The sequence below is a fragment of the Etheostoma cragini genome, chromosome 11, assembly GCF_013103735.1.
Source record: "Etheostoma cragini isolate CJK2018 chromosome 11, CSU_Ecrag_1.0, whole genome shotgun sequence".
In the NCBI taxonomy this organism is placed as follows: Eukaryota; Metazoa; Chordata; class Actinopteri; order Perciformes; family Percidae; genus Etheostoma; species Etheostoma cragini.
Window position 1 is genome coordinate 10,297,392 of NC_048417.1, and position 14,299 is coordinate 10,311,690.

A 14,299-nucleotide genomic window follows, 5' to 3' on the forward strand; every position below is an offset into this window, starting at 1 on the left:
GTTTCTCTCACCGGAAGACAACTCGTAGCAAAGAAGCACAGCACATTGTCAGTTTGAGATGAAACTGTGTTAAAAAGTGAGTTGAGCATGCACGATGAAGCATAGCTCCGTAGCCTATATGGCCTAGATTTTATTTTATTTTTTCTTCTTTTTTAGATCTGTACTCTGTGGAGTTGGATTCCACACTCGCTGTCAACTTGAAGCCACTCCTCTTTCAGAAAAACTTTCAAAGCTCTGTTCGGCTGCGTGGTATTTCAGGTCTCTTGCCTGGTTAACTGGAGAGGGAGAACCTGACGAACCGGTTGTGGGGCTGCCTATTACGAAACCTGCATGTGTATAAAAGCGCAACCATCCTCCCGCAAACTAGAAACCACGACAAGGGCTCAAACACTCATCAAGGGGGGAACTCTACTCGCCTGACAGCCAATCCCCGCTGCAGCATTCCAGACAAGAAGACGCTCCTGTAAGCCGATCAGCTCGGAATTAAAGCAGGACACTCACAGAGGAGATAAACAAACAGGACAAGAAACTCACATCTTCGCTTTTATTTCTGTTACAGAAGAAAAAAACGGAAGATGATGATGCAGCCCGCAGAAACCCGCGCCCAGAAAAACTCCCTTTTCAACGCCATGAACCGCTTCATCGGTGCCGTCAACAACATGGACCAGACCGTCATGGTGCCCAGCCTGCTGCGGGACGTCCCACTGGAAGAGGACAGGGAGTTGAGCTCCCTGAAATCAGTCGAGGACGAGGGGGACATGTACAGCTACTATCAGCTGCTCAAGTCCATCCGCAGGGACATCGAGTGGGGGGTCAGGTGCGCCGCAGCCGATGAGAGGCGCAAGGAGAGCATGAAGATCACCCGCATGAATTCGTCCGCATCCACCTCCTCATCCTCCTCCTCCGCATCATTATCATCAGAGGAGGAAGAGGAAGAGGACGACGATCTGCAGAAACAGTTCCAGTACCACTTGACCGGACTGCAAGGGGTGCTGTCCAAGCTCACACTGCAGGCCAACTCTCTCACCAAGCGCTACAACCAGGAGATTGGAGGATGGGGCCATTAAGATCGGAACCTACAGAAATTGAAAGACGGGATTTTTTTTATTTTTTTTTATTGGACTGGCCTGACTTCTCTCAACGGGTCTTGTTTTGCTGCTGCTGTTACTACTGATGAAATTTGTGGGCAAACATTTGAATGATAAAGAAAAAAAAAATTGCTCATTTCTCCTGCACGGTGTTGGACTACTCTGTGGTATTATTGACTGTAGATGTGTTGACCATGATGAATGCATTTGTGTACTCAAAAACCAAACTTATGTTTTGCACTCCAAAGTTTTTAACACATCATGCATTCAGCGGCTGTGATACGCAGATGAAACATATTTAAAACCTTTATTTAATGTATAATTTATTACTTTGCACTGTATTGTTTAAGAGTCAAATGTTATTTCAAAGTCGGAGAAAAATTGGACTGTATGAACTACAGGACCTGTGGTCTGAACCGCCCCTCTGAGGGGGATATACTGACAAAAGATTTAGCTTCCTGTTTGTGTTGCTGATGATGTCAGTGTGTTTAGATGCATTTGTCTGTGTATGACCAGTGTTCCTTCAAATCTGATGTGTCTGTGTCTTTAAATTGGGCTTTCATGGAAGGAGGCAGATGCTAACTGTAAAGCTGCCTGTGATCTCCCAATGCCCTACATGACCAATGAACCAGAATCAACTGCTATTGCTTCTGTATAGAGAAACATGAGGGTTTCCACAAGATACATTGTTGTTATTGTATTGTCATTTATTTGCTACTATTAGTGGATTATTGGACATGCCAATCTGTCCAAAGTAAGCAAATGCTTTTGTATGCACCTTTTGCGCCATTTTCACTGATTTGTGTTTCTAAAAATAAACTTTTATATGAACTGACTTTATCTGTTTAAAGTATACCTTTTTCATGAATGCAGTTATGATTAAAACTGACATTACAGAACAGACAGCACAATTTCTGCAAGATGTGTACTGATTTTTTTTCTCCTTAAATAAACTTTTATAAGATCTAACTTTATTTGTTTAAAAAAAAATGCATAACTGCAGTTATGATTACAATTGACATTAAGAACATTACAGAATAGACAGGACAACTTCACAAACATAATTTGGCCTATACTCAGACAACAAAAACGTTGTAATAAGTAGGCCAAGACCAATTTATACCTTTCTGCACAACCCTATTCTCCAATGTGCAGTGTTAGTACAAGGAATACCTGATATAAAGCTTATTCTGATTCTGATATTCCATGCGTTGTCAAAAAGCACGTTTTGTAAAGTCTGAGGTATAGAACATCTTCTGAGTATAATGCATTAACAAATATTGTTGAAAATGAACTTTGTTTTCTAAGGACGTTTAAAAAAAAATCTGAGACTTGGCCAGCAATTCAGAAATTTGAAAGGGCTGAGGTAAATAGTAAAAACTGACCAAAGTTAGTCAAGCACCAGGACAGAAACTCTATTTTCTGCACATCTTCTTGAGAGTGTCTTCAGTTCTTTCCCTCATATTAGAAAACAGATGTTCATATACAGCATGGAAACAGTGCAAAGTCTCAACTGTTGTCCTCCCCTTGTAAAGTGGATGCTTTTCAAGAGTTTTATTTTCGTTTAGATAATGTTTAATCACTGCACCTAAAACAGCCAGACATTCTTTCAGAAATGGATCTTCATTTTTTATTATTTGTGTTTGAATGCGAATTATTGGTATCTGTAGTAGTACCTAGGGTAAAACAAAAATCAGTTTTGGTTCAGATTCAGTTTCACCTTACCCACCTGCAGGTTGAGGAATGTTGCTGCAAACTTCAAGTGACAACACCTTGCAACGTTGTTTGTTCAATAATGTAGTATGTATGAGGCCATTCAAATGCATCCAATGGCCATTTTGTACTTTCATTTGTCTTATTTTTTGTGTCAAGTAAATATGTCCCAGCATACTTTGCAGTAGCTGTCATCATAGAACGAAACAGTAACAACATTAACTGTACAGCACAGTAAATACATGTTGCAGTCTGGGAATAGCAATTACAAGTACGTGCTGGAATCAGTTAGGTTTGCTTTTTATTTTGGAATATATCTATTTTGAAGAAAACAGTTCTCCCTCGTTATTGTTGTTTGACTAACTGCCGTGCAGCGACAGCCTCAAAGGCCACTGAGGGAAATGGGTGCAGCTGGGGTTTAAGTGTCACAATAGCTCAACAGGCTTCAACACACAGACTTTCCAGTTTCATTCTCTCACTCTCTCATACACACCTAGACATTACATAAAACCACATACAATAAGAAGAACACATGCAAAAATGTCTCATTGATACTGGTAATTTGCCTCTTTTTAGGTGAAAGACAACAGCAGAGGTTACTTTAATAGATCTCAATATGCATGCCATACTGGACATTACAGCAAATAGATGACGCTAAATGGCCTAATGTCATTCAGCTAAACTACAACTGTATTATGTAACAACAGCTTTGTTCCAGTGGCAATCACACTGATGAACAAGTTGTAAGAAAAATGCACAATTTGCCCAGCCTGTAATTGTGCAGGCCTACATGTAAGGCTAATTATTGATTTGTTGGTTTTTAAATTCATGGTAGTCAGTTTTGAGCGTTTTTAGCAAAAGAGAACTAAGTGTTTTATTCATATTCCCATTGTGTTGTTATTTATTGTCCCATTATATGTTGTCTGTGGTGTCTGAAACTCTATGGATAGAAATAAAGTAACCTAATCCTGATATATTCTATTATGGAAGAAGTATTCATAACACATAATAGCAAACAATCTTGCTATGTCGAAAATGTGTGATTCTAACACTTTTTCAATTTTCTGATTTTTATTCAGTCAATAGGCCTATGTAAAATGAACAAAAACCTGCTAAAAATGACTGTTGGTTTTAATATTGCACTGTCTGTCTCTTTTCAGAGAAACGTGAAACTTACAAACTCTGTTATTCAGATAAAGTCTAACAAATATAACAAACAAAGCAAACAAAGAAAACCTAAACATCTTAACACTTTTTGTCCCCCCTCAGGTTCATTCTTTGAGACAACCTTGTCATCAATCTTAGGTGAATACCAGAGGCTGACATTGAATGGCAGTGCTTTTACTGTGCGTATAGTGTCAATCTCAAAGTCACAGAATTCCTTCCCGAGGCTTTTTGTTACTGATTCTAACAATGAGATTAGCTAAATTGTAAACACAGTGACTTTTTGTCCGTTCGATGACACTTGAGCCCTGTCATTGGTGCTGTGTGTCCCTTTGTGCGCACGGTAGAAACCGGAAGTAGGCTAGTAGAAAAGCTCCAACAAAACAAAAACACATTGAAGCAAAATGATCCAAAGTCATAGTGACTCAAAAATGAACAGTCAAAACCCAAAGGCAACAAGTAACGTTTCACCATGCGTATTTTTTAATACAGATTCAGAAGACTATCGATGCGTAAGTAACGTTAGCTAACGTAAGTGTAAACGCAGTATTTAGCAAAGTTGTGTTAGCTAATTAGCTATCAATAGTTAGTTAACTGCATTTCGTTTCACTGTTATCTTGCTTTTCGTTGGTAATAATGTATTCGACCTGATTAATTTATTGATAGATTGATTGATAAGTTGATGTATGGAGACCTGCCACCTGCATGATTCCCAATCCTAAACTGTATCTGTGAAAGCTGTCAGTAATCTAACATTGCTAACTAGCTACATTAACTGGCCCCATCGAATACTAACGTTATAGTGCAACTCATTAAAACCGACCGTTAAACTGATAGCATTACCGGCTCACCTGCTAATGGAGAGCTAATATTACTCACTTGTGTATGACATGGTAACAAGCTAAACTAACTAAAGCTAATAAACATTACCAGCTTCATGTATTTTAGCTGTTAATCATTCTTAGCTAATGAAACAATGTTTACAATGTTATGGATAATATGAATAGAGGTAAGCAGAGTGTTTCTTATCTTGACATGATAATTGAACCTGGTTCACCAGTTTGCTCAGTGATAGAGTTGTTAGTACATTTACTCATTTTCTTACTGAAGTGCTTGTACTTGTGTCATTTTACTGTATGCTATTTTAAAACTTTATTACAATACGTGCCTGAGTGAAATGTACATAATAGCATATATATATTTATTTATCCAAGCACATGTGCTTTAGCACTGAACAGTTGGAATGCATTTATTGTAAGATTCTTTGGACAAAGGCATCAGCCAAATGAATATAATGCTATGGTTTGTAATGTTGTTGTATTTGATTGCATTTTACTGTGAGCTGTTTCAGGTAGTTGTTCACACCAACAGGAGCACTGTACAATGTGCAGTCCAATATAACAACACCAACCGTAGACTGGAAACTACCCGGAGGTTGAATCAACACCTCTCTGGCAAAGTTTCAAGCACAACAATTGCACATCATGACCTTCACAAATAGATTCATATTATAGTGCACTGAATTTACATGTGGTAGGTGTAGTCAGACCAAACCCTGAGGATATTGGGTAAGATGATGAGAAACCTGTCAGTAGTTTCCGAATAACCTTGTTAGGAAATACCAGGCTCGGATCAGTTGTAGCTTGTCGCTAAATCAAGGCTGACATATGGACAGATTAGTTTAGAAAGAGTTTTGTCTCTTGTGCGGGGAATGTGTTGATGTAAGTAGGTGTAACTTTGCTTGTCAGCAGCTTTTGGCTTTAGGTTATCATCCGCTCTCTTGACCTACTGTAACTGAGAGTGCTGCAGTAATGCTGACTTGCCTTGAGCCCAACTCTCTTCTTTTACAATAAGCAGTCACTCATGACTGCAAGCGATCTATCACAGGGTTCCATATACTGTCTGATTAAACCAGATACAGATTACCCACATTGACTAAGCCAGCTATATCAGTTTGAGTTGGTATCTATCACACTTTCAATGAAAACTAAGTATTTATACACTCATCCATTTCCCATCAACAGAAAAATATTTAGAAATATTTTAATAATCAATGTATCATATAAGTAATTTTAAACATTTCCTAGCAACAGCTTCTTCATTGTGAGGATTTGCTTCCTTTCTTTGTTTTATGTGATCATAAAGTAAATATTTTTCAGTAGGGCTGCAACTTGCAACAATTAATCTGTTGAATATTTTCTCAGTCAATCGATTAGTTTGGTCTTTAAAATGTCCGCCCAAGATGACGTCCTCAAATGTCTTGTTCTGTCCACAACTCAAAGATATTCATATTACTCTCACAAAGGAGGTACAAAATTAGAAGATATTCATATTTAACAAGCTGGAATCAAAGAAGGTTTAACTTTTGTCTAAAAAAAAATGACTCAAACCAACTAATTGGTTATCCAAATAGTTGGAGATTAATTTAAAAGTTGACAACTATTTGATTAATCGATTCATCTTTCGAGCTCTATTTCCTTATTTTCTGTTATTCTCTATTTCTTTCTTTTTTATTTTCTTTATTTATCCTGACAACTTATCCTGATTCATCTTTGGAGCTCTATTTCCTTATTTTCTATTATTCTCTATTTCTTTCTTTTTTATTTTCTTTATTTATCCTGACAACTCAACATTTTATGGACCAGATGATTTCTCAAGAAAACAATTGGCGAATTATTTGATAATAAATAATTAATTGCAGCTCTGGTTACTTTAATATTTTCGGTGTTAAGTTGGGATATCATTCAAAGGGTAACTCAGGTTATTGATTTGCATATAAAAACCATGATACAGATGTTTGTCCGCTTGCAAATCCTGAGGAAAATCCATACCGAAAAATGGCATAATAAACTTTTCAAAAAGCAAGATCACTCATGCACTATTTAGTGCAGTCACTGCAAAAACCAATTATTACATAAAACTCAACTCTATATTTTTAATAAAAACAGTTTCTTGGCTTTTTTGAATAGAGTTCCGTGTTTTCTGCATAGGGACACGTGATGGACATGTCCTCTTTATTTTGCATGCAAGACTGGTACTGGGCCCCTTCAATTTCCCTGAAGCTTTTAGGACTGACTCACACATTTCTCATGTTTTTCATTCCTTCGCTCTTTTTCTTTCCTCTCTTGTTTTCGCTCAGAGTAGCTCATCGATCCACTTCAGCTTGAATGTTTTTCATTTCACTTAGCTGTCATTTAGCAGCCCTCTGTGTTTTATAGCATGTTTAAAGGCATCTAATGCATGTGGAGGTTATGGCCATAAACACTTTAGATGTCTAAGCTGTCAGTACATTGCAAATACTCACATTTCTAATGCTTTTGATGCCTGAAATGTATGCAAACTCATTTTCATTACACTTCCTTTAATTGCACACATGCTTGCACAAAAACCCACAAAAGACATGCTTGAAGAAATAGCAGTCTTGTCAACCCAGTCCTTTCTAAGCTTATGATTATAATGATGGCAGTACTGTATTTGAATTGCACCTCTCAGTATGTCACAGTTCTTTACTTAAAACAAAAGTATTTTACAATGTAAGTAATGCATATGTAAACTATACACTTTAATACATATTCTTCTAGTAATGGATTGTTTCTGATTTACAGGCGGTGATTTTAACTGTAAAACGAGCCACAGGAACATTCTCCTTAGTAGGATGGTAAATATTTCCTCAAATAATTTCTTTCTCAAATGATAAGCCTTGACCTTTATTCACACCAGATAGTTTAACTGCTCATAGCTGAAGGGCTACGCTGTATTTGAGTTATATCTACAATTTTATATGATATCGAAGTGGTGGAAGAGTTAACTGTAATATTAAATATTCCCTGTAGAGGTTTAGATCTCTTGTAGCCCTATGGAGCTGTTTTTCGACGATGGGTTCCCGTTTTGTTTGTGGTGGATTTAAAATACATAAAAATTGTCTGTGCAAATGTTTTATGGGGAAGGTAAGTCACTTGACACGTTTGTTAGACCTCAAGGACACACATAACTTTTGTTTGTTTACAAGAAAAGAACTGCAGGGTCCCTTTAACCTGTGCAAACTGTGACCACTGCAGTAACCCTGTAATAAATTCAATTGTTGGAAAGCTTGTAATATTCACCTTTTGTTGATGCTGTGTTGAGATATGTGGGTCTGACTTTGTGTTCATTTTAGAAGCTGTCGTTTGCAGTGTTGTTCTGCTGGCCTCACCCTTTATGTCAAAAATGTATGTCCAATAATTCAAGTCTATACTGTACTATTCAAAAAATTAGTTTAGGTTTATAGGGAAACTAAATGATTTATTTCAAAGTTTCTCAAAGCCAGTTCCAGGGTTATGTTCTTAAGAATGTAGTATGTAACATTAATAATTAGAGTGTTTAATAGAAACAACCAAGGGAAATTAATATGTTGGGACCCTGATCTCTTGTTTAAAAAATTATTTTAAAGAAGTCAGTTGATATTTACCATTTGTTTCAATAGTCAGTTGTGATTTTGCAGGTGGCATAATGATTAACTGTGTCCTAACATTTTGGCTTCAACTTTTAGCTTTGGTGGTTACTTTTTGGCTGGGGACTTTGCTTCTTCAAATGCTGCTAAGCACGTCTTTAGTAGGTTTTCTGCAGGTTTCATTAGTTCAGCCGAAACAGGCATTACTTTTATGGTCTGTAATTTTAGTATAAGATAAAGAATGCGTTGGCGTAGTAGTTAGAGTAAAGGTTACGACAGAGTAGGTCTGCAACTAACAATCATTCTCATAGTCTATTAATCTGTTGATTATCTTCTGGATTTATTTGGTTAGTTGTTTGGTCTATAAAATGTCAAAAAAATGCAGACAAATATCAAAAATAAGATAACGTCCTCAAATGTCTTGTTTTGTCCACAACTCAAATATATTCAGGTTACTGTCACAGAGGAAAGAAGAAAATATTCAATATTAAGAAGCTTGAATCAGAGAATTAAAAAAAAGGACTTGAGCCAATTAATCAATTATTAAAACGGATGATTAATTTAACAGTTGACAACCAATTGATTAATCAATTAATCTTTGCAGCTTGACAATAGAGCCTGCAGGGAAAGTCGTGGAGTTTTAATGACGTATTTATGTGCAGGAAAACATCATATCGGCAAATTACCGGTCCTGTTCAAATTGTTGCCCTTGCAGTTTGCAAGAACCATCTTACTGTTGTCTTTCTTCTCTCTCCACAGCTTTTTCATGCTGTTTGTGATCTGGCTGCTTCGAAGGTATCACTCTTTGGCTCAGGTAAATTTCCACTACAATGTACAGTATATTTTTATTCTTTTTTTGTCCAATTTCTGTGTCTGTATCTTTGCCACCAGAAATATGCTTAATTAGCCATAGCAAATCTTGGCATAATTGAACCCAATTAAAATGCAAAGATGAATCAATTGTATAGTTAATTGACTCGCGGTTGTTCTGTGATAATGACGGCTGTCGTTCCTCTCTCCAAATGAGGATGTTTGCATTATACTTCATTATACTACGGTCTGACAGTACACTGGACAATATTAGATGATTCTCTTTTTCTTCTACATCCTTTTTTTTTTTTCAATTACATTTAATTCCATATGTCTAAAGCAAATCAGTCTTTGTTTGAGTTTGCAGCCTGTATAGTGTTTTTGAAGCCAGTCCAGCAGGTCTGTCAGGTTTAGCAGCGCTCCACGTTATGCTCCTAATCTAAAGTAAATGACAGCATAACGTGGGGCTTGGATGCATCCTCTTACATCTGGAACAAGTCGCACAGAGTGGCTTCAACTTCTCCTTCTCTTCCTGCTCTTCCTCCTCTGTTCCTATGACACCACATAAACCCTGTCCTTACCTCCATCCCTTCACAAAGGTTATCTGTCAGTCAATAGTCTTTAATGCTCTCTCTTTAGGGCTTTTTCTGTCTCGTGTGCGTGCGTGCATGTGTCCGTGTCCTACCATTGCCACAGTTTGGAACCACCTCTACACACAGCGGGAATGCAGAACAACTCCCCTCCACCCATTATTGTTTTGTTTCAGATAAAATACAATGAGCTCAGTTTGTGTAGAAGGAATTAAGGAGACTCTCTTCTCCATCCTGTGATATTTTCACTAACTTCTCACCAATGAAGTCGTATGCCAAGCTGTCATTCACATCAGTCATCATTTGAATTTCCCTAAATACATATAAATGCCCTTGCAAATCCCTCGTCATGTTTTCCTCTGATTTTCACTGTGCAGAAGATGATTCTCAGCCTGACTGTAGCTGCCTTCTTTGATAGCGTAGGATATGTTATGGTGAGTTACTCAAGTGCGTTTCACTAAACACCCACATAGAGTTTATTTTGTTGGTGCTTTGTGAAAATGTTTTCCTGTGCTACTCTTTTTCCACCCAGGGTGATTCGCATCCAGAGGGAGCGCTTTGTGACTTCCAGGCCTGCTGGCTAACTTACTTTGGTGAGACAAAACTTAATTAATTCTTCACCGGCACGATTTCAAAAGAAACTTCCGAAAGCCAGCAAAGAAAAAAAAAAAGACATCTGTTGAAGAGGTCATATATCATAGTGGAAAATAATATTACATTGTCATTTCATTTTTTGGCATTTTTTGGCATAAAAAGAAAATGTGCCTTGACACTGATTTTCTCCAGCTTATAGCACTGTTTTTCACCCAAAGATTGTTTGATATGCAACGTGGGGAGTTGTTTCTGGAGTATGTGGGCTAGAAAGTAAGATAGACGGATGCTTTTAAATAAGAAATTGTTAAACCACCGCTACTGGTCAAAACACCCCCAAACCCTTGCTGATGTATATTTAAAAAAAATGCACATTGGTGTCCCCAAATGACTAGACTTCAGTACTCAGAAATGGTGATGAGTCCAGCAATATTTAAAGCTTCAACGTTTTTTTATCATATCTTACTATATCCTCTTTTCTATTTAACAGTGGGTTTATAATCATTCTTTCTTATGGGTTATTATAATCTTAATGTAGGGTCTGTTTAATATGTGTAAAAGCCTATCCTTGTCTTTTGCCTGTACATCCTGTACCAGATTCTCAAAAAAAAAGGGAAGGATATTTACTTGCCATTTGGATAAACATCAGTTGTCAAGGGTGGTAACGCAGTGGTAAAACTTGCACATCACGTTTAGTAGAATTCACACACCCATAGGATGGTGTAATACTTGGGCCTCAAGCACCATGCTTTGTAGTTATTGGCCCATTGCAGAAGCCATTCAGTATACCGCCCTCAAACCAGACGTCTCGGTGTTTGATGTGTCCTCTGTATGAGGAGGTCATTTTACTCCAATGACAGTGCAGGACTGCAGTATTTCCTTTGGGTGAATTAGGCATATCTGCAGGTTCTCGATTTGGGGGGTCGCGGGGAGGTTTCTTTGTGATTTGGAAGGAAGGATAGTGTCTACATTCAAAATCTTGGGGGCATTTGTTATTAATTACAGCTCCTTTAATCTTGATTAGCATACAGATTCTTAGTAAGGGCTGGCTGTTAATACAACACACCACCAATCTTCATTTTCATTGGTCTCACAGGCAGACACACAAGCACGCACAAGCATACACACACACACACACACACAGACACACACACACACACACACACACATACACACACATACTCGGCTACAGGGTAATGGGCAGTGAGTTAGTGCTGCAGGGTTGTTGCCTGTCACCTCTGTTTATCATGAGGATCCTTACGCTTAGGACTAACAGCTGTACATAAAGCGGGCTGACTGAGCGGCCACTTTGTTCTGTTGCGATGCGCTGGGTCTAGTGGGAGCCTCATATCACAGCTCTGCTTTGAACTCCAACCAATAAAATTTTATGAAATGTGTTTGAAATGGAGGAAGATGGTTAAACGGGCAACTTCAGGACAGGTAGTGAAGCTGAGCTGTGCGTTGTCGAGTTAAAGTTAAGCGGCAACTGCTGTCTGGTTATGTAAGACACGTTGTGACAGTGATTTATTGTGATCATGACATAGACAGCCAGCTTCCTTGTTTATAAGTCACAGCACACTATTCCTAAATCTTGCTTGATGGCAAAAGGAGTGTTCCTTTTTGTATATTTTTGTGTGCATGTGTGCATGATGGCTGTGAGAATCCATCATTGTGATGACCGACACTGCCTGTCCTCTCCACAGAAACACACACACACACACACACAAAAGGGAAAGGGCTGAATACGAGGGCAGAAAAAGGGAAGTAAGCTTTCTAGACTCTCTTCCTTGTCGCTGTAAAATATATTCATTTTTTCCCCCTCTGCTGATTTCAACTTCTCTTTCCCTTTCTTCATTTCTTCTTTTCTTTTCATTTTCTTTACATTTGCTCTAGTCCACTCCGTTTGAAACCCCCCCTCCGTTTATTCCCCTCTTGCCCCCACTCCTGCTTATCTCCCTCTGTTTTTCCACAGTTCATCATTATCTCTCTCTGAGCTCCCCCCTCTCATCCATCACCCTAATCCACAGGTTTCCCTCATAATACTGCAGAATGGGCCTTCATTTATCATCATACACACACACACACACGTATACACACACTATGAAACATACGTATGTGTTTGGACACAGTTGCAGGTGCATGCTGTGGCATCGGGGAACCTGTATTGTAATTTGACCTTGTGTGTGTGTGTGTGTGTGTGTGTGTGTGTGTGTGTGTGTGTGTGTGTGTGTGTGTGTTTCTGCAGACTGGAGTGCCTTGGCCTGGGTTTGCCTCATCACAGTGAACCTGTACCTGAACCTGGTCCAAGAAATCAGCACCAATAGATATGAGATGTGAGTCAGGGACTTAAATCTGCAGCTAACAATTATTTCCATTATTGATTGGTTGATTTACTGATTCTTTTTCTCAATATATTTTCTTTTTGTCCAAAACGCAGTTCTTTAATTTACAAAGTTTTATATCTGAGACTAAGTAAGTCCTCACATTGGGTAAGCTGGAACCAGAGAATTATTGGCTTTTAAATGACCTAAATGTTTAAGGGATATACAATCCACTTATTGATTTATTAACAAATTATTTCAAATCTTCGTCCCTTGTGTGCACAAACGTCTCTTTTTCTTTCTCTGTGTCGGCCTCTGTATCTTCCTTTAAATGTATCTTTGTGTCTTGTTTTTTGTTGTTGTGGTCATTTCCCTCTGCGTCTGTGTTTGTGTATGTTTATGTGTGTGTATGTCCATGTGTTTGGTCTGCCAGAGCATGTGTCTCCCCACAGAGCATTGACAGCCCCCTCCTCCCCCTTCTTTTCTGTTCCAGCCGACACTCTAATTGAAAAGGGAGTGAGTGTCAGTCATTAAGTGTGTGTGTTTCTGTGTGTGTATGCGCACACCCATCTTCACGCTTTGTGGCTCTATGTTTCTGTCGCTCAAACTCCCATGTGCACTCTCCACAGTGTGGGTGTGAATATGCTTGTATGTTGGTGAGATCTTTTCTCATTTTCCATGACACAAATACACATTCCCAAATAAAATATGCACTCTGTGGGTGGAAAAAAAGCTTTAACAAGCATCAGCAACTCTGTAAATCTCTCTTGCAAGTAGATTGTTCATGGTTGTATCCTTTAGATGTGCTTAGGTGTGCACACCCCACCTACCCATCTGTGTGGAGGGGTTGGGCTGGTAAAGGGAGGTGCCCCCCCCTCCCCATGGGAGTTTCCCTGCATTGATTAGCAATAAGCCAGACAATATAATGGTGTTATAACTCAGAAGGAGACGGCTTTATGGGCGCAGGGAACGGGGCAGGCTAGGGGGGCAAAATCGGCTCTCTTCAGAGCCTTGTCAGCTGCATACCTCTCATGGGTCCAGAGGGACTAGGTGGGAGGAGTATGTGTCTGTATTTTTTGCATGGGGCTGGTCACACAAAAAAAAGTCACTTAATAGGTTAGAGCGAAGTGAAGACAGGGCATCAGGGAGGTTGTGTATTGACTGTGAATGGATAAGCTCTATGTGTTTCGGAGGCGGGTATGGGGCTTTGCATGCATGCACAATTACCTCTCAGCCCCTTAACCCAACCTCCCACCCCCTCTCTCTCACACACACGCACCCACGCACGCATTCACATAGTGTGATGGTTTATGAATGAACAAATCGCCCGAGGAGACAGAGAACGGAGGCTAGATGATCTAAGAGTGATTGAAGTGGATGCAAGAGAGCATGGGAAGTGTGTTTGTGTGTGTGCATGTGTGTTTGAAGGACGGATTCAGGCAAAGGGGAGAAAAAGTAGAAGTGGTGTGAGGCGGTGAGAAATGAGATTGAGCCTCAAGAGAGATTTCTATATGAGCTTGCGTGTGTGTGTGTGTGTGTGTGTGTGTGTGTGTGTGTGTGTGTGTGTGTGTGTGTGTGTGTGTGTGTGTGTGT

General features: G+C 39.0%; 2 protein-coding genes across 2 annotated transcripts in view; both read left to right on the forward strand.

Moving 5' to 3' along the window:
- Positions 1–318: 318 nt before the first annotated feature.
- Positions 319–1,924, forward strand: LOC117953034 (mid1-interacting protein 1-B-like). The gene has a single exon (XM_034885744.1). It carries the CDS (start codon positions 576–578, stop codon positions 1,065–1,067), a length of 492 nt encoding a protein of 163 aa, XP_034741635.1. The 5' UTR covers positions 319–575; the 3' UTR covers positions 1,068–1,924.
- Positions 1,925–4,292: 2,368 nt separating this feature from the next.
- si:dkey-100n23.5 (cyclic AMP receptor-like protein A) overlaps positions 4,293–14,299 on the forward strand; it is a 40,697-nt gene continuing 30,690 nt past the window's right edge. The window contains exons 1-6 of the mRNA XM_034886029.1: positions 4,293–4,477; positions 7,571–7,623; positions 9,154–9,208; positions 10,172–10,228; positions 10,327–10,387; positions 12,631–12,718. Of these exons, the coding sequence (XP_034741920.1) occupies positions 4,370–4,477; positions 7,571–7,623; positions 9,154–9,208; positions 10,172–10,228; positions 10,327–10,387; positions 12,631–12,718 (422 nt within the window). The 5' untranslated portion in view covers positions 4,293–4,369. The remainder of the gene's footprint in view (positions 4,478–7,570; positions 7,624–9,153; positions 9,209–10,171; positions 10,229–10,326; positions 10,388–12,630; positions 12,719–14,299) is intronic.

What these genes read in the sequence shown, in the direction of transcription:
- LOC117953034 (XM_034885744.1), top strand. Translation starts at nt 576, where the DNA reads ATGATGATGCAGCCCGCAGAAACCCGCGCCCAGAAAAACTCCCTTTTC.